This window comes from Oncorhynchus mykiss, chromosome 22 (genome assembly GCF_057628025.1).
Source record: "Oncorhynchus mykiss isolate SJ-2025 chromosome 22, ASM5762802v1, whole genome shotgun sequence".
Taxonomy (NCBI): domain Eukaryota; kingdom Metazoa; phylum Chordata; class Actinopteri; order Salmoniformes; family Salmonidae; genus Oncorhynchus; species Oncorhynchus mykiss.
In genome coordinates this window covers 28,584,748-28,603,584 of record NC_143043.1, presented here as the reverse complement: position 1 = coordinate 28,603,584, position 18,837 = coordinate 28,584,748, and the positions used below count along the sequence as shown (strand labels likewise).

Sequence of the window (18,837 nt, the reverse complement as noted above, 5' to 3'; positions counted from 1 at the left end):
ATTTGAAAAGTGTATTTTGTTTTGTGTGCATATAACTTCTCAGAATGTAAATTATGAGCAATTAGATATTAAAGTATCTGATGAACGTTTTCAAGAACTGCAATGAATCATTAAAACATTTCTTACACATCTGCAACATTACATGAAAAATGTTATGTGGACCATGAGTAGCCTACATATCAAGTAATTTGATACTATGAAGGTATATTAGAATCATTCAATGTATTTCATATGTAATATCATATAAATGTACATTTGTAACCAAATAATAAAGCCATAAAACATAGACATGGATGCAAATAACATTCTCATTCTATGGTCTCATTTAGCTAGATTGTTCACTTCCGGAAACAACAGGATGTTCTTCTGAACCAGGAAAAGCTTGAAAACAACGCCAACCTTTGCCAACAACGTGTATTTATGATTTTATGGGCGTTGCAAATAATCAGCAAGATGATTTGGAGAGTGCAGTAGCTGTGTACATTTCCCGTCTCCTCGTTCTTTGGTCACGCGTGTGTATGTTGCACTAACTCACTGTATTACCGAGTAAGTATGAGAACTGGGGACAAAAGTTATCTGCTAGCTAGCTAACGTTAGCCTATTCATAGATGCTAGCTAAGGCTCGCCTACACCAAATGTCTCTGAAGTTACAGGCAGCTTGTTGCCAGGTTTTGTTAGCTAGCGTGACTGTGCATAGTTGAATGATATTCTAGAATAACAAATGGCACACATGAAGATAGCGAAATGCAACTAATAGCGACCCGAGGACTAGCCAGTGATTGCTAGCATAGTAGTCCATGGCACGGGCCAGACCCCCAAATGAGGGCCGTCGGGCTCACTCTTGGGGTGACGATCTCTAATGGCAGCTTTCTCCGTGTTACCAGTCTTTTCATCCCTCCATCCATTCATTTTTACCATTGTTCGCCATAACGTAAAATTCCACTGTCAGTATAGAACCAGTTATTGCTCACCTATAACGTTACCCTTTAATCATATCATTAGTAAACTTCGATTCACAGCTATCCATCCACATTTTGTAATGCAAATGCTTAAATAAGTAAACCCTGATACATTTGGGTGGTCATGAAATGACCTTTTAAGTGGTATACATATAAACAACGTCAAATGTGACTCTGGGTGACAACATAAGGCTGTTTTTTCCAACATTAGGAATGTTTTCCTTAAGAAATGAAGTCCACTTCATGTTTTGTTTCCTTTGCTTCCTTACTTCCTAGTATCGCAATACTGATATTGTGACAACAATACCCTTGAAATTCGAATGTTGGAAGCTTAGCCATATAATTCCATATAGTGGGGCAGCTATGGTTTTGGATTGTAACTTCGGTGATATAAGCATTAAATTGCACACACACAGAACAGGGTTTTAAAAACATTTGTAGATACAGGACCATCACAGGATTCACGCATTAACTCCACTGAAGCCTTTTTTCAATATGGCAGCCAAACAACTCAATGGGGGGAAACATAATTGTAGTATGCCCAATAATATATTAAAATGGTCATAGGGATGTAGAATACACAACCAAATGAGCCAATTGTGCCAGCTATATAAATATGTTAAATGGTTCACAGAACTGGGGTAAGAATGTGCCCAACAAGCTGTCCTGATCACTGATTTCTTAACATTTCAATGCTTAAAGGGGCAGTGCAGTTAACGTGATTTTCTTGTTTATTTTTATATATTTCCACACAGAGGTCGACATGACACTTGGAAATTGTGACTTTTTATAATGCAGTTTTTGTGTAAGGGCTATTTAGAAGAAAAAAGGGCTGTAATTTCAGTCTGTTCAGGTGGGATGGAACTTTTGGCCAACATGACAATGTGATCTGATTATAATCGACCAATGACTGTTAATCTGGGTAAGCAGGTGCGCTCTAGAGCATCCTATCAGCCAATCAGGGCTGTGTATGTAAATATCTTATTTATTTCCTAATGCCCGCATGATCAGCCTGAGCATTTCCAGGGCCAAAGGAGGCTTGGAGATATAATTGAGAAAAAATAGTTATTTTCATTAAATAAACACAATGATTTGTTAGACCTACAGTGATGATTTGAAACAATCAATTACAAAGACTGCATGGGGACTTTAATTGCAATATTTAATATTTTTTTAAACAAGATTTTAAACATGTACATATTCATGGATGTGGGCTGATTTAAAATGATATACAATGTTGTCCTAATAACCATTTTCATAAAGCAGAGGATTAGAAAACTTGTAAAATTCCATGTGAATGCTAATATGTTTTCACCTATTATCTAGATAAGAGCAGAAAACCATTACACATAATTAGTCAAAATGTTAAGGGATAATCCACCCCAAATCCCTAATTCCTATGTTTAACAGTGTCAAACCGTGTTAAATAACAGTAATATGTGAAAACGATATTTTTTGTGAACAAATATTTATTTTTGTCATTATAACGAGGTTGGTATGCGAAAATTGTTGTGGAATACCCACAATGCAATGCTCACTCTGGGCTGGCTAGCTAGCAAATGTAAATCCACACAATAATATCAGCATGTGAAGTAGATGGGTAGCTGTAAAATCACCTAAACAAACTGCACCCATTAATTTAGGAGTCTCTCACAAAGTTCAAATTGCAACTCTGCTGCCCAGAGCAGGTGCAAAGGACGTTGCTATGGTAACAGGGGTCCTTACCCACAGACACACAGGTTGCATTGCGCGATGGTACTTGAAGGAGAAACTGAGTTGAATAATTTGTTACACTAGATTGAGCACATCTAAGCGAAATATATACTTTGTCATGATGATATAAACGGATGGATGTGTTCTAGACAAGTATGCCCATACCATCTATTTGCTGATTTGTCGAGTTGGATTGTAGGCCATTGTTTAAGAGTGCCATGAAATGTGATGGTGTGTCATCCCCTATCTCCTGTGACAAGAATCATGTGGCTATGACACGTTCTTGCACGATTTGTGATTTCACAGACTTAGAACAGGGGGGTGGATTATCCCTTTAAGATGTATTCTTACTATGGGGCCGTAGCAGGTTGGTCTGTTATTAGAAAACTAAAAGTATCAATTAATATAACTGGCCTCAACAGGACCAACATTGGATTTTACTACATGGAATATCCTGGGCAGGTTTATAGTAATGAAAATAGTTTAATAGCATAACACTGTATATCCTTTTAGTCAGCCCACATTCATGAATATTTACAAGTATAAATCCATTTTAAATGTTTGAAGATGAAATATTGCAATTAAGAATTTAAACATCTTCAGAAATCAGTGATTCTGACACCTTTTTGGGCACATTCTTACCACGGTTCTGTGAATAATTGAACATCTTTGTATATATGACACACTTGGCTCATTTGGTTGTGTATTCTACATCATTATGACCATTTTAAGATATTATTGGGCGTACTACAATTGTTTCATACAGCAAAATCGGATCCAATGAGTCGTTTGGTGCCATTTTGGAAAAAGGTTTCTGTGGGGTTAATGCGTGAATCCTGTGATGGCCCTGTATCTACAAATGGCTTTGAAACCCTTTTCTCACTGTGTGTGAAATTTGGTGCTTCTATCACCGACGTTAGAATCCAAAACCATAGCTGCCCCAAGACATGAAATTCTAAGGCTAAGCTTCCAACATTCTAATGTCAATTGCACAATCAGGGCAATTTTTAAACAATTGTTGTTGGTGGTACTTTCAAAGTTGGTGGTACTTTCAAAGTTGGTTATATTATATACAATTTGAAAGGTAATTTCATGACCTTTCAGATCCACTTGTCAAACAAAGTTTAAAATGTGTCAGGGTTTCCATTTTAAAGCAATTTATACCTAACCTCCCGAAAATGTGTCTGATGGATGTGTATAAGTGAGCAATAACTTGAAGAATACTGACATTGTTTTTCAGTTGGTAAAATCCCTATGGTGAAAAATGAATGGGATGGAGGGATGAAAGAAATCGTGGTAACACCGAGAAAGCTGCCTTAGCAGCACTGCTATCGCACAACTCTAGGGACATAGACCTTCAAGAAAATCACTGAGACATCGTCATCCCAAGTGAGCCCGACCTGGCCCATGGACTATAGCATGCTAATGCAGTAAAATATATGCACCACACTGTGACCTGTCAAGATGCTGTTGTTCTTGTGGATTGAGAGATACAGAACATGTACCCATAATGAACCTGTAGTTGCTTACTAACTGCTATTGCAAGTTTATAAACAATGCTTGTATTTGTCATGGCAAAAGCATTACGCATTAAGTACAAACAAAAAATAATCACACTTGCACGCACCTGATACTGTATTTAACAACATACGTCCCCAAGGTATGGGTGATTATGCACATTTAAACTGACAGATATGAAAGTGAATGTATACCATGTGTGTCTGCTGCAGATCTTGCTTGCTGCATCGCCATCGCTGCCTTGGTTGGTGACAGGAGGCTCTGGAGAAGGAGTGTCCATCAAGCCCTAAAGGGCCATAGCTTGGTCATGATGGACCACAGGAGAGCTCTAACCATTTCACTGGCTGTTGACAAGGTGGATAACGCTCAAGTATGTCTGGCCTGCCTGGTTATGTTCATTCATTGGGATTCCTAGTCTTTTTCTCAGTCAGTATGCAAGAACTATAATCAATAATAGTGAGCATAGTAACAGTACCCCTTTCTGCTTTTTAGATGGGAAGTCCACTCAAAATCCCTAAGACCCTCCTTTCTTCAGAGTTGGGATGTGGGAATGAAGAGGCACAGGTAGATGTTATTCTCTTTGGGTAACATTTCTCTTAAGGTGTCCACATTTTGTAACGTTTCTGTTTGTTTTGGTTTTCGGCAAGGGTTTTCCCGGTTCTTTGTCGGTAGCCAAAGTCTACGCCGTTTTGTCTGTGATTGGTCAACAGTAGGGATTCTTTAATGAAGTGTTTGTCGTCATTCAACGAGAGACGAATTGCTTTCATGTACATTTCTTCAGTTGAGAAATACTGCACCAAACATCTTAGTTAGATGTAAAATTGCGAATTGCTAAGATTTCGGCAAAAAAAATAATTAATGACAGATGTCTTGAGTTATGTTAGATTAATTCAGACTTCTGAGGGAGTGTATACTGGCTACGGTACTATTGCGACTTTTCAATCAACGGTCTTTTAAGGGAGAATGCGAGCACACTCGTTCAGATCGCCTAGCCTAAGTAGGGCACACTAAGTAGGGCTTATGGGGTCAAACATTTAGTAAGAAACACAATTATACCTGAAAGACCTTAGCTGACTTTCTCACCTTCTGTCCCTCTCTCCTTCACACACAACATTAAAATGACTGAATATAAATGAAATGACAGATTTCACCTTTAACCTTTTTCCCTGAGGTTTTAATATTGTGGTTAGGGCAGTGGGTCAGTAACTTTCCTCCTGCTTCTCTTTCTCCAACAGATTCATTGGTCCCAGATTGCTGGAGACAGAATCAAACTCCAAGATTCCCGTCAGCAGAATGGATCCATCTCTTTGGATCATGGCCAGGTGGCTTTAGCCCAAGCGGCAATGGACAGGTGAGGAGCAGCATTTATGGAGCCACAGATGGAAAGTTATGTTCGGAAGTCTGGTTAAATTGTTGTAGGTTCATAGATGATTTTACTCTATAACGCGGTCACTTAGTAAGACACAGTCTTTGTCTTAGTCTTATACTGCCAAAGTATACATTTGAATTCATGTTATTATCTGTGAACTAATTGGGAGCCTTTGCACGGTAAAGTAGAATTAAGCCACTTTGTCATTGGGTGCAGTTTTCCAAACGTTCCACAGATGGGGCTCTTCCCCTAAGTATTATTCTCAAAGGTAGCTTACATGCTCCGGGTACACCACCATTACTGGTACTGTAGAGATAAGCACTGCTGCTGTAGCTATATCTTTACCACACAGACACACTGCCTGGTCCTATCAACCCCATTCCACCTGTCTGCCCCTCCCCCCTATAGCCTAAGACAGTTTCCCTATTGGTTAACTAACATGTACATGGTCAGAATGGTTATCATATAATCCGGAATGTCATATCAGGTCACGATGACACAGAATGGTCGTAGGGCTGTAAAGGTTCTGACTGGTTCTGTTCCTTCCTTCATCAGGCAGGTCCAGTTGGTCCTCACGGACGTTTTAAAGACTGAACAGGGGCTGGCCTACCTGGACAAGAAAAGGCGTGGCCTGATGACTGACAATGGAGAGAGAAAGAGAGAGTCGTGGGTGGGGAGTGGGCAGAGGAGGGTGTCTCCGAGCAGCAGAGAGGGGGGGGAGGATCGGAGAGATGACCCCCAATACAGAAAGAGACCCCATGACCACGACACACCCACCTCGACCCGCAAGGAGACGAGGTAATGCTGGGTTAAATGTTGCTGAATTTAGGATACCAGTGAGTGATCAAGAGTTAAAACACAGAGTATGTATACAGACAGTAGAATTTTGTTTGGGTGGCTTCTGACTTTCTTTCCTTCTTTCTCTCTTGTTTAGGTCACACCATAGAGGGGGGTCAGAGGAAGAAGAGGAGATGAAAGAAGTCATAATAGGAGAGGAGAACGGTGAGGACCAGGGGCATCATTTATAAAATTTGCGTACGCACAAAATATGCCCTAAAAAAATGTCTGCCAGTTTTCACGCAAAAATTGCAATTTCTGCCTCCCGCAGTGGTTAAGGGCGCTGTACTGCAGCGCCAGCTGTGCCATCAGAGTCCCTGGGTTCGCGCCCAGGCTCTGTCGTAACCGGCCGCGACCGGCGGCTGGTTGGGGTTGTGTATCGGAGGACGCATGACATTCAACCTTCGTCTCTCCCGAGCCCGTACGGGAGTTGTAGCGATGAGACAAGATAGTAGCTACTACAACAATTGGATACCACAAAATTGTGGAGAAAAGGGGGGTAAAAATTAAATAAAAAAATTCTAAAAATTTGCAATTCCTTTCCAAACTGAACTTGACGTGAGAATGTGCTTATCTTCCCGCAAACTTTAGACCATGAGTACACAGTTTCTAGTGGTTGAAGTGTTGTATTACAAGAAGGCAAAAGTAGTATCCTTGTGCAAATGTGGAATATATATGGCACTCTTATTTATAACAAAAAAAACAGGTAGCCTAGCTAAATATAATAACAAGATGCCACATGTACAGTGAGCATCTCTCATTTATTTGTGCCTATTAGATATTATAATAATTTTTTTTATTGAACCTTTTTATTTAACTAGGCAAGTAAAATGCTATCGTAACTTCACGTTTTTATTTAACTAGGAAAGTTAAATGCTATCGTAACTTCACGTTTTTATTTAACTAGGCCAGTTAAATGCTATCGTAACTTCACGTTTTTATTTAAGTAGGCCAGTTAAATGCTATCATAACTTCACGTTTTTATTTAACTAGGAAAGTTAAATGCTATCGTAACTTCACGTTTTTATTTAACTAGGCCAGTTAAATACTATCATAACTTCACGTTTTTATTTAACTAGGCCAGTTAAATGCTATCATAACTTCACGTTTTTATTTAACTAGGAAAGTTAAATGCTATCATAACTTCACGTTTTTGCTCTATGCATCCGACAGGGAGTGTAGTTTATAACACAGTCAAATTTAACCGGTGAACAGACAGTTGATATTTTGCATTGAGATGTATAGGCTACCACTGTAACTAGGCCTACTGTAGTTTAACATTTTTTCAGAGTGGACACCGTTTCAGAGATCGCGGGCAGTGCAGCTTATTTAGGTTTGGGGAAAAGTGAAGGTAAAACATTATTTCATTCTGTTTACAGGTCCACAACAATTTGTAATTGTTTTTGTCTTTCAGAAATGGTCATATACAGCAAATGTCCCTGCAAAAGAAAACATTCTGACAACACCTCCAAAGACATTTGTTCAGTTCGCCTTGCATTGCTATTCCCTTTAGATACTGTCTTGGCCTAATTCCAATACTTCCAAAGTATACAGCACATAAGGGCGTTATTGTCCCCAGAAAAGGTGAATGATGAGTGTTTTTTCAGGCGGAGTTATAATGCTCGTTCACGCGCGCACAAATTTAGGAATCACAATATTTTTCTGCGATCGCAGTCTTTTCAGAAATGAGGCACGCAGATATTTAGTGTTACATTTATGCAATGCTTATGAGGCCCAAGAGATGCAGTGAAGATCACACACACACTCCTACCGTCCTGCCCCCCCCGAGGGTTCTCCTTATTGGAAAGGCTCTACAGTATTCCTGGATTCAAGCCTGTTGTAAATAAACAAACGCTTTACTTTATAGAGCTGTAAAACAAAGACCTGCTGAATCTGCACCTTTCTTTCCTCTCTTACACACACAGGCAACGTTGATTTAATTCTCTGTTACGGTCGTTTGTTTTTCCATATCTGCTGCCCTACTTTCTGGAGAGTAGGAACACGTTTATTGTATCTGGTGTGATAAATGTATCACCGTCCCTTTACTCTGCAGAGGGTAGTGTGTCAGGGAGGCGCAGGTCCGGGGTACCTATGGAGGAGGTGACCTTTCCTGAGGGGGACAGGCACCAGAAAAAGCGTTACCCAGAATCCACTAGGACCAGGAAGTTCAATTCAGGTTCAAGTGAATCCACACGCGCTGAGGTAGGATCTCTGGATAGAAGTTACCTTAATACTGACATTAAAGTTGTCTGACTTTAAGGCTAAAGCCAAAAACCTGCACGCTAGAAACCAAACCATTAGACAACCAGCCTCCAGCTTAACGCAACCTTTATCCCTCTGTTTCCAGGGGGAGAGATGTAGGAGGGAGTCTGGGCTCTACTGTAATGGACAGGTGAAGGATGGATGGATGAAGGATGGCGCGGTGGAGAGCTTGACCACAGACACCTCCAGGCGCTCCAGGGGGAGCGTGCTGCGCCTGTCCGGGGAGTCCAGAGGCGTGGGAGGACTGCTCCCAAAACGGCTCTGTCTGGAGGGGACAGGGGGCAGAGACACCAATGTAGCATCCATAGAGGTAGAGGTGGATCCCTCCGACTTTGACGGGACCTTGATGGTTGTCACTGTGGGGGAAGACGAGGAAGTTGTTAGCCCCTCTAACCCCAGCTGTGGAAAGGAGAGGAGAGGAACCCTGAGGCTGTGCCTGTCCTCCAGCCAGGATAGGTCGCCCAAACCCAGCCCTGCTGAACCCAGTGAGTATAGAGCACACAGTATGCTGCATACCTTCACTCCTGGTGTGCTTCTTTCACCCCATCTCTCTTATTGAAACACACAGATTCCTCCCCCTCCTGGAGAGGTTACATTATGTAGTAACAACGTGCTTGCCCTGCCCACCTGAGCATCTGTATACCTTATATTTCCTCTGTTTGAGGGGTCAAATCCACTTGTCAATTAATTTAATTCTCACTCGATTGATTGCTTTCATTTTACTCCTGTGACTCTTTCATACTCTTGCTTGTGCCTTTCGTTAGCGTTACGACCACAGACAGTTTTATAATGACCTGTCAGACACCCCGGCAATGGCTGAAATGAGTTCAGTGGAATACATAGTCTTTCCGTTGCATCTCTAAGAACGATAAAGCTTAATCTGGGATTTAACGCTCCGTTTAGAATCTTATCCTGCTATTGACACACTTGTTGAATTATACAACAGTAAATAATGAAGCTAGACAGCGCAGGTGGGTGCAGGTAGGGAAGACTGAGCAGGTGGGTGCAGGTAGGGAAGACTGAGCAGGTGGGTGCAGGTAGGGAAGACGGAGCAGGTGGGAAGACGGAGCAGGTGGGTGCAGGTAGGGAAGACGGAGCAGGTAGGGAAGACGGAGCAGGTGAGTGCAGGTAGGGAAGACGGAGCAGGTGAGTGCAGGTAGGGAAGACGGAGCAGGTGGGAAGACGGAGCAGGTGGGTGCAGGTAGGGAAGACGGAGCAGGTGGGAAGACGGTGCAGATGGGTGCAGCCCTGTTCCACCTCTGTTAGTGTATTTATGCAATTGAGGCACATCATCTTTATTTTTAACACAAAATATTTAAAAAGTACATGATACCATTAGAATATAATATGAGTGCATTCTAAGGAAAAGTGAATTCCCTGAAATCCATTCATTATTTGTCCGTGCCATAATTCAGTCAATATCTGATGGATTTTAAAAATGCAAAAAGTTTAGAGTATCTTCATTCTTTGCCTGTTGCATTTATTAGTATTGTTTTAAAACCTTTTAACAATTTCGATGAATCGTTTCTAGTCATCTCTCCTCCTTCCAGGCTTTTTCATCCTTTAACAATCACCCACTTGGGTGATTAACTTTGTTGCCGGTTGTCGTGGTAATACAATGAAAGTTTAGATGCGATCACCATATAAATTCAAAGATGAAAAAGCCTGGAAGGAGGAAAGATGACTAGAATCGATTCGGTTGACTGTTTTATGTGTGTATTAATTGTCAGAGTAGAGGTCCTTGTGCATTTCAGGTAAAATAACAACTCAATGTTTATATGCCAGGACAAATTAGCTAGCAACAGCAAGCTAGCTAAATAGGACAAATTAACGTTAGCTAGCAAGTGCAAGCTAACTAGCTAAATTGCCATACATGTTTAATGCTTTTCGATCTGTCCCCAAATTAATGTCATTGGTTCAGAGTTTGTTTTGATATTTTAACCTGCGTTTGGTGTGGGGGGTGCAAAATAAATGTATGCATGATAGCGCACGATGGCGCACGCGCGCAGCCGGTTTGGGTTCCGTGTCAGTGTGTGTGTGTGTACATCTCTGCCAGTATCGCCTTTTTGTGTGTGTAAAAAAATAAAAAAAATATGTGTGCTTGCACTAGCTGTGGCCTACAACACTTTGCCATTGCTATGGTTACTGCCCCCCAACATAGAAGGATCACTGCTGTCCCTGTCTTTGTTTCATAGTCCATTACACCACAGTCGTGTGTGTGTGTGTGTAATATAGGGTTGGGTGTTATCCAGATGTCCATACCATTCCAGTACCATACGGAATTACCAGTAGTGCACACAAGGGTGGCTATTTATTTGCAAACGTAAAAAATAAACAAGTATGCTAATAAAGTACTTGTGAAATCCCATAGCGGACACTACGTAAATGCTAACAAGCGCAAGCGAACATTAAACTAAATGCAAGGACAGACAACCCAGCTCATTAAGTTCTCAAAGGACTACACTCGAACTTGATCCAGGAGGGGGTTGATAGTCTCTGCTGTAACGAAGAAGCTTTTGATTTTATAAGCTAGCCACCTATAGCTAGCAAGTTAGCAAATCAAATGCATAGCTTGAGCTGGAGACCGTTAACTTATACTAGTTATAAGATATTTACTTGGCAAACATTAGTTGTGAATTTGTTGTGTAACTTGATCACCTCTCTTTGCTGCTCAACTGGGGAGGTCACATCATGAAACTTCTGTTTGCGCCATGTGCAAGCTGTTAACAAATGTACCTGAATTGAATTGCATTTTTGTGTGAGTCAAAATTAGAATTTTGAAAATCATACGCTCTTTATTTCAAAATATCTCAGTGTACGGAATACCGCCCAAGCCTAGTGTAATAGTATTTCACTGCAACAGGTTTAATCTGTGTGTGTCTATGTGTGTGTTTTCTAGTTGTTCTCTCCAGTGATGAGGAGGAGGTAGTCACCCCATCCCGCAGTTCAGTCCTTTGGCCACAGACTGGCGCTAGTGATTCTAAGCCCCAGAGAAATCATTCTCAGGAACAAATGGGGGCAGAGATGCACTCTCAGGTGGGCAAAAACAACTTCTGACATCACAAAGGATGGAATAGGGGGATCTCACAATGGATGACATCACAGAGGGCAGAATAGGGAACATGCTGCTTGCTTAGTGAGTACCACCTCCTCCTGGTTCGGCTAACACCGATGCTCGAACCCAGAACGACTGCCTTGCTAGAACATGTGACCGCCCTCTTGAAGCGTCTTACCAGTCAGCTCCACGTGAAAAGCTAGCAGTTCAGACATTTCAGGCTGAGGAGTAGGCTTCACACATCCCCGTGTTCTAACGCTCATTGACATAGGCTGGTAGCAAAGCTAGCCAAAGGGCATTTTTACCGGTTCAAGTGTTTTTTTAAAGTATAATGCAGTTGATTGGCGACATGACACAAACGTTATGTTAAGCAGGACATTCACACGAGCCTTACAATCCAATTCTAATCTAAAAGAAGTGTGAAATGCACTCATGAGCAACATGTAAAAAAAATAATAATACATTTGCCATCAGTCTAGGTTTTTTGTTAGTTTAAAAGCGACTGAGATTTTGTATGAAAAGCGCTATATAAAATACACCTATTGTCATTGTGAGAACTCCCAGTGTTTTCCCCTACGGTGGGGAAATTGTGGATAGCGACTCGAGAGTATAGATTACGGTGATGTCACAAAGGGCTGCTCACAGAGGGATCAGAGGACAGAGGCAGGTGGTGTTAGTGAGGGAGGGCGTTGCGTGACTAGACTGGCCCGAGGGGGTAGAACCACCACCCGCTGCCTGCCAGGCTTTAGAGGCCAGTGTGGGGATACTGTAGCTCCCACGTACTGTAGTCGGTCAAATCATAGGAGGACGAGCCAAATGTCCTCGGCTGCACCACAAACAAATGAACACACAGACACTGCATTATCAAAAGTATGTGGACACCTGCTCGTCGAACATCTCATTCCAAAATAATGGGCATTAATATGGAGTTGGTCCTCCCTTTGCTGCTATAACAGCTTCCACTCTTCTGGCAACCGAGAACAGACCATTTTTACGAGCTATGCGCTTCAGCACTCGGTGGTCCCGTTCTGTGAGAGTATGGCGCCTACCACTTCGCGGCTGAGCCGTTGTTGCTCCTAGACGTTTCCACTTCACAATAACAGCACTTACAGTTGAGCTGGGCAGCTCTAGCAGAGCAGAAATTTGATGAACTGACTAGTTGGGAAGGTGGCATCCTATGACTGTGCCACGTTGAAAGTCATTGAGGTCTTCAGTAAGGCCATTCTACTGCCAATGTTTGTCTATGGAGATTGCATGGCTGTGTGGTTGATTTTATACACCTGTCATCAACCCATGTGGCTGAAATAGCCAAATCCACTAATTTGAAGGGGTGTCCACATAATTTTGTCTATATATAGTGTATGTTAAACCGATCTGTTGATTTAACTAAGTCTCTCGCACACAAACCCTTTCTATGTCTCCTTGTTTATCCGGATTCTGTTGTGCCCTTGTTATCAGAAAGCATGGTTGTTGTGTGCTTGCATGCACGTGTGTGTGTCACTCATCAAAGTGTTTGTGTGTGTGTTTGTTTCAGTTGGTGCCTGTGGTGGTGACCGGATTTGGGGAGGCCCCCTTCCCCAGTACTGAGGACTCTGAGAATATGGGCCTGCCCTTCTCTTCCCTGCACTGTGGGGGGGTCCGTGGGGAGGCCAGCGGGAACCTCAGGGTAATGCTCTGAACACTGTGCTCCGACTGTGGAGAAGATGCAGTACATACTAGAATAAATATTCAATACATAGAGGCTTGTACTCTTGCAGTGCTTATGTGACGTGTGGACCTTTCTTTCCTCCTCTGCAGATCACAAACCAAAGAATCATCATACCAATTCAAGGTAATTCAGCACCCCTGGATCTCGTCTTGTGTTGTCGCCACAGCCTTTACCATCCAGTCCTGGTCCTCTATTTAACCTTTAATCCTTTTGGAACAATGGCATTATTACTTGGTCCAACCTGAACAAGACCGGCTGTGGTCGCTAGCCCCTCTGGTCGCTAGCCCCTCGTGTGGTGGCTATATAAAAGCTGTCTTGAAATATATCCTGCTGTGGTCCTCCTGTCTGTCTGCACACCATCCTCATCTTCAGCTGAGTGCACATGTGTGTGTCTTTGTGTGTGTGTGTCAGACCCTCAGGGCTTTGTGCTCTTTTTCACCTTTCTGCTGGTGAAATCTGTCTGCAGAGAGCTAACGTGCTTTCCCCTGTGACTCCTGATCACTACTGTATATGGAATAGTAAGTTTTCCTGGTCTTTGTCTCCTGAATAAGCCCCAGGTTTAGATGACCAGGTTGTTGACCCCTCTCTCTCCCCTCTGTCTTCAGAGCCTTCGGGCCTGGTAGAAGTGATGGTGACTGTGGAGCGCTGTCAGCTGTGGCGGTACAGCGTCTGGGACTGGGAGGAGCTACAGGAGAGAGGGCTGGGGTGGGAGGTTGAGGGGGGGCAGCCGCCCCCCGCCCTCCTCCTCCTCTACGTGTCAGACACCCAGGCAGCCGCTGTCCAAGAAGACCTGAGTGAGCTGTCAATCAAACAGGCCTTAGACCCACCCACTGGTGAGAGCCTGCCTTGTGGGACCAAAGTGTGTGTGGGTGGGTGTTTGCTCAAGAGTGTGTACGCCTATGTGCAATGCAAATGTGTTTGATTGTGTTGTTTGAATGTGTGTGTGTTCACAGGTCAAGCCAGTCCCTTTCTCTTGCTCACTCTGTGTGACCCTCTGGAGGGGGTGGAGGGGGCTCTCCTTCGCTCCATCCTCGACATCATCTGTCTCAACAACACCCCGCACGTCGACGCTACACGGCTCTGTGGCAGCTCTCCTGCCAACTGGGTTGTTGACCTCCACAGTCCCCTCCTGTCATTGGATGACAGTCTGGTGCTGGTCAGCAGAACTGGACTGGACCCGCAGCTACTCTCCCTACTGGGCCATAACAGTGCCAAGCCTGGGACAGAGCCAGACCAGGACCAAGAACCAGAACAGGACAGAGACACACCTGGGCTGGAGCTGGACCCTCTGGACAGAGAGGTGGAGGGGGAGTCCCAGATGCTACCAGACACAGATACACAGATGGAGGAGGAGCAGAGGGAGGTTGGTAGTACTTTGACTGTGTTTGGCTGCAGATGTGTGTGTGACTGATGTCAATAAGCTCAACCATAACAAAACCCTAAGCTCTAACGTTGAATTATCAAATTGACAACAAGTAACCCATTATACTACCTCTGTCATTTGTCACCACTCCAGGGGAGTCCAGTCCAGCCCAGACCCGTGTACACAGTGTGTCACCACAGAACCAGAGGCTCCTACTCTGTGTCCCTGGGCCCCAAGCCTGGCTCCAACTGGACCCGGTACACACACCAGGGCCCCACACGCAGGCAAGCTACACAACTTGTTGAGTCTTGGGAACAGGTGTGTTAGCCTGCACACCCAATTAATCTCCAGGACCTGAGACGGAGACACTGGCTGTAGAGAAACGTGTAGATATATGGCTTCACTTCTTTCTCATCCTCCTGTTCTTAGGTTGATCCAGTTTCCTCCACCGCCTTCCAAAGGAGGGATCACCGTGACAACAGAAGATCTGGAGTGCCTTGACAATGGCCAGTTCCTGAATGATGTCATCATCGATTTCTACCTCAAGTGAGTGTGACATCAGTGATTGCATGGAGTATCTAACCTAACGGAGACATCCTCTGTACACAAAAAAAAACTGTTTGGGCCAAAATGGAGGACAGTTTCAACCCCTGCATGGCTCTGTCTCTGTCTCAACAGGTATCTGCTCCTGGAGAGGGCTCCACAGGATGTGGCTGATCGCTCTCATGTCTTCAGCAGCTTCTTCTACAAGCAGCTCACACGCAGAGACAACGCAAGTGAGGACAGCACCAGCATCTCGTAAGTGTGTGTGTGTATTTTGGTTTATCATTGTCATTTGTATTGCAGTGTATGTTTCATGTGTGTGTTGTCTGTCTCCAGAGCACAGCAGCGGCGGCACCAGCGAGTGAAGACGTGGACACGACATGTGGACATCTTCAAGAAAGACTTCCTGTTTGTGCCTGTCAATCAGGAGTGAGTTTTGATTTAAAAACATTTGGTTAACCTTTTTTTGGACTATTACACATCCTGTTTTCCTTAACCCTAAACCTAACCCTACCCATAACCCCCAAAACCATAAACCTAACCCCTGAGCTTAAAATATCATTTTAACAAATTCCTACCCCTTTAGGACATTTGGGGTCCTGATAATGTAGGAAAACAAGTACACACACACACACACGCATCAATAACCCATGTGACTTATAGTGCTTTCTTCCTTGTATGACAGAGCCCACTGGTACCTGGTGGTGATCTGCTTCCCTGGCCTGGAGGAGCCCCAGTGTGAGGAGTGGCGCAGCCCAGCCTCGCGGAGGGGAACAGGGGGGGAGAAGCCAGGCAAGGCCCAGGCTGAAGAGGAGGCCTCCGGGTCTGAAAAGCTTAATGGTGTCACTGATGTTCCCCCTGGTCCCACCAACACTGACAACCAAGACAAACTGACACTTACAGGTATGTGATTAAACTATTCTCATCATGTCTCTCTCAGGACGTTAGACCTTGGTGAAACCATCAAACGTACATAATATTTCAACATGAGTGAATATTTGCATTGCTTTAGGAAGTATGACTCTGGGTAGTCTAGATAAATGCACCTTCTTTCAGCTGTATTTGGGCACAGCATGAAAAACTAGAGCTGTTATAGGATGGAGCCAGAACATTTAGGAGAGAAAATAGTTTAAGAGCTGCTCTGGATTTTTGTAATCCAAAAACAATCAGAACACCAGTCACAGACAGAAACAGAGAATGACGCTGGAACTAAATAGTTCTAAATAGTTTTTATGGGACTAAGACACAGTCCATTCTCTATGTCACTGTGCTGCGATAACATACATCATGACCGTAACAACGACTGAAACCCTGGGATGGAACATGAGGAGGATAATGCTGCTGATGTTTCCTCTCTCTTGTTTCAGAGAGTGTTGTCCAGGGTGACTCAGTACTCCAGCCCCCTCCTGGTCCTCCGGTAAGACACAACTGTCTTTAGGGCTCTGAAGTTGGGTCTCAAGTTCTCATATTTTCATTGTTTTCCATCTCTCTCCCTCTGTTCTCTTTCTTACCTTCTGTCATTCTTCTTCTCCCTAGGACTGCACTGAGAAGACCTGCCACAGAGAGAATGTCTGTAAAAGGTGAGTGGAAAGACACGCGCACACACACACACACACACACACACACACACACACACACGCATACAAAGAGCTCATAACTGGATGTTTATATGCAATTGTGAAATGTTTTTCTCTTCTCTCAGACCCTGCATTCTCATCATGGACTCCCTCAAGTTCTCCCTCCATGAGCGTGTCTTCAAACTCTTACGGGAGTGAGTGTGTTCACTTTTCATGTGTGTGTTAAATATCTGTAGACAGAATGGAAGGGTGTGTATATGCCTGTGTGGGTGTGTGTGTTATCTGTAGACAGAATGGAAGGGGGTTTGTGTGTGTGAATGTGTTCCTTATGGGTGTTTAATGTTCTCTCTCTCTCTGTGTCAGGTACCTGCAGTCAGAGTGGGAGGTGCGTCGGGGCTCTGTGCGTGAGTTCAGTTCTGAGCAGATGAGAGGCTCCCACTGTAAAGTCCCTCTACAGGACAACAGCAGTGACTGCGGCCTATACCTGCTGCAATACGTTGAGAGTTTCCTGCAGGTAGCTATGCACCTGAAATAAGAACACACACATACATATGCATTCACACACTTCCCACCTGTAACCAGCGGGGTATTGAACTGATGTGTCTGAACAACTCAAGACCATGTTAGCCAACTGAGCTAAAGCTTGAGTCTTCTAGTCTCAGGCAAGGTTACTTATGTTTTTCTCTTATGAGAACATTCTCACAAACACATATGCTGGCATACACCTACAGACACCTTGTATCTCTCTCCTGACCTTTCTCCCTTTAGGACCCCGTGGTGCACTTTGAGCTCCCCCTGCGCCTAGAACACTGGTTCCCACGGCAACAGGTGCGGAGGAAACGAGACGAAATCAGGGACCTGGTGCTGAACCTGTACAGACACCAGAGGGGCACGGTGGGTAGTATAGGAAACATGGGAAATGTAGGCAGTTAGGCACGGTAACCACCTTGGGAATCTGCTCATGCTGAGCAACCAGGAAATTGACATTTCAGCCAGTGATATGGAAATATGATTTCTTAGACAATAAGCGTATGTAGTTGTTTCACCGGCCAGCAGGGCCGTTCAAACATACAGTACATGCAGATGTCTCATCATGTCAACAAGAAATTAGCCCCTAACATCAGATGTTGCTTTAATGACATAAATCCAACTAAGGATGGATATAAAATACTTGCTGTAGTAGCTGTTGAGTTGCTGTAGCTCAGGTTCTTGTTTGAAGTTGGTGCATTAAAGGGTCATTCCACAGAAATTCAACAGTTAAAACTGTTATTTTTTTACCCTTTCAGTAGAATGCCCCTTTAAAGAGTCTGTCCCCACTGCATCTTCTAGATAGAACCACATACCACCACTATAGCCTCATTTAACACAAGAGATCAGATTCAACAGGGTCTCCCTTTTATTCTTTTACCTGTTTTACGATGAATTCCCCCCCTCCCCCATGTGATTCTATTGTAAATGTTATGTCAGTTTGATTTTTATATGTGGATTTTGTTTTAAAATGTACATTTTGATGAAAACCTGTTTTGAATATAAAATATAATAAATGCATTTGTAGTCGGAATTACAATTCATTACCCAGGAGGTGATCTACTGGCACAACCAACTTAGCCGTGTGGTGAAGGCCACTCCAGTTATAACACAAACATATAGGGGGGGGGGACATTAGCATTGTGTGGATCTGATTTGTGTGGTGTGTGTCAAATCCAATCACATTTTATTTGTCAATACAACAGGAGTAGACCTTACAGAGCCCCTAACCAACAATGCTGTTAAAAAAATACGGATAAGAATAAGAAATAAGTGACAAGTAATTAAAGAGCAGCAGTAAAATAACAATAACTAGACTATATACAGGGGGGTACCGTGCAGAGTCAATGAGAGGGGGCACTGGTTAGTTGAGGTCATTTGTACATGTAGGTAGAGTTATTTAAAG

The 18,837-nt window shown here is 43.3% G+C and overlaps 1 protein-coding gene across 7 annotated transcripts; it reads left to right on the top strand.

The window, feature by feature from the left end:
* The first annotated feature begins 322 nt into the window (after positions 1-322).
* senp7 (SUMO specific peptidase 7) lies at positions 323-18,465 on the top strand. Of its 7 annotated transcripts, none has more exons than XM_090215759.1 (24): positions 347-546; positions 3,913-4,061; positions 4,403-4,545; positions 4,683-4,754; positions 5,426-5,541; positions 6,115-6,357; positions 6,494-6,561; positions 8,450-8,598; positions 8,744-9,143; positions 11,558-11,694; positions 13,248-13,379; positions 13,511-13,544; positions 14,027-14,254; positions 14,375-14,784; positions 14,938-15,068; positions 15,214-15,330; positions 15,463-15,582; positions 15,664-15,756; positions 16,013-16,230; positions 16,695-16,744; positions 16,864-16,907; positions 17,030-17,098; positions 17,268-17,418; positions 17,673-18,465. In XM_090215759.1, the coding sequence occupies exons 3-24, from the start codon at positions 4,498-4,500 to the stop codon at positions 17,835-17,837; spliced, it is 3,195 nt and encodes a 1,064-aa protein (XP_090071885.1). In that variant the 5' UTR covers positions 347-546; positions 3,913-4,061; positions 4,403-4,497; the 3' UTR covers positions 17,838-18,465. The 7 variants fall into 7 exon arrangements, with proteins under 7 accessions (XP_021435551.2, XP_090071885.1, XP_021435550.2 ...); XM_021579875.3 differs by having other exon boundaries at positions 4,403-4,560; XM_090215761.1 differs by lacking the exon at positions 3,913-4,061 and adding an exon at positions 13,833-13,939 and having other exon boundaries at positions 361-546.
* Positions 18,466-18,837: the final 372 nt, after the last annotated feature.

Excerpts from the sequence above, each read along its gene's own strand:
- senp7 (XM_021579874.3), top strand. The coding sequence starts at position 4,498 with ATGATGGACCACAGGAGAGCTCTAACCATTTCACTGGCTGTTGACAAG. Across the intron at positions 4,561-4,682 it reads ACAAGGTGGATAACGCTCAA|ATGGGAAGTCCACTCAAAAT; the intron begins GTATGTCTGGCC and ends TCTGCTTTTTAG. Across the intron at positions 17,099-17,267 it reads GTCTTCAAACTCTTACGGGA|GTACCTGCAGTCAGAGTGGG; the intron begins GTGAGTGTGTTC and ends TCTCTGTGTCAG.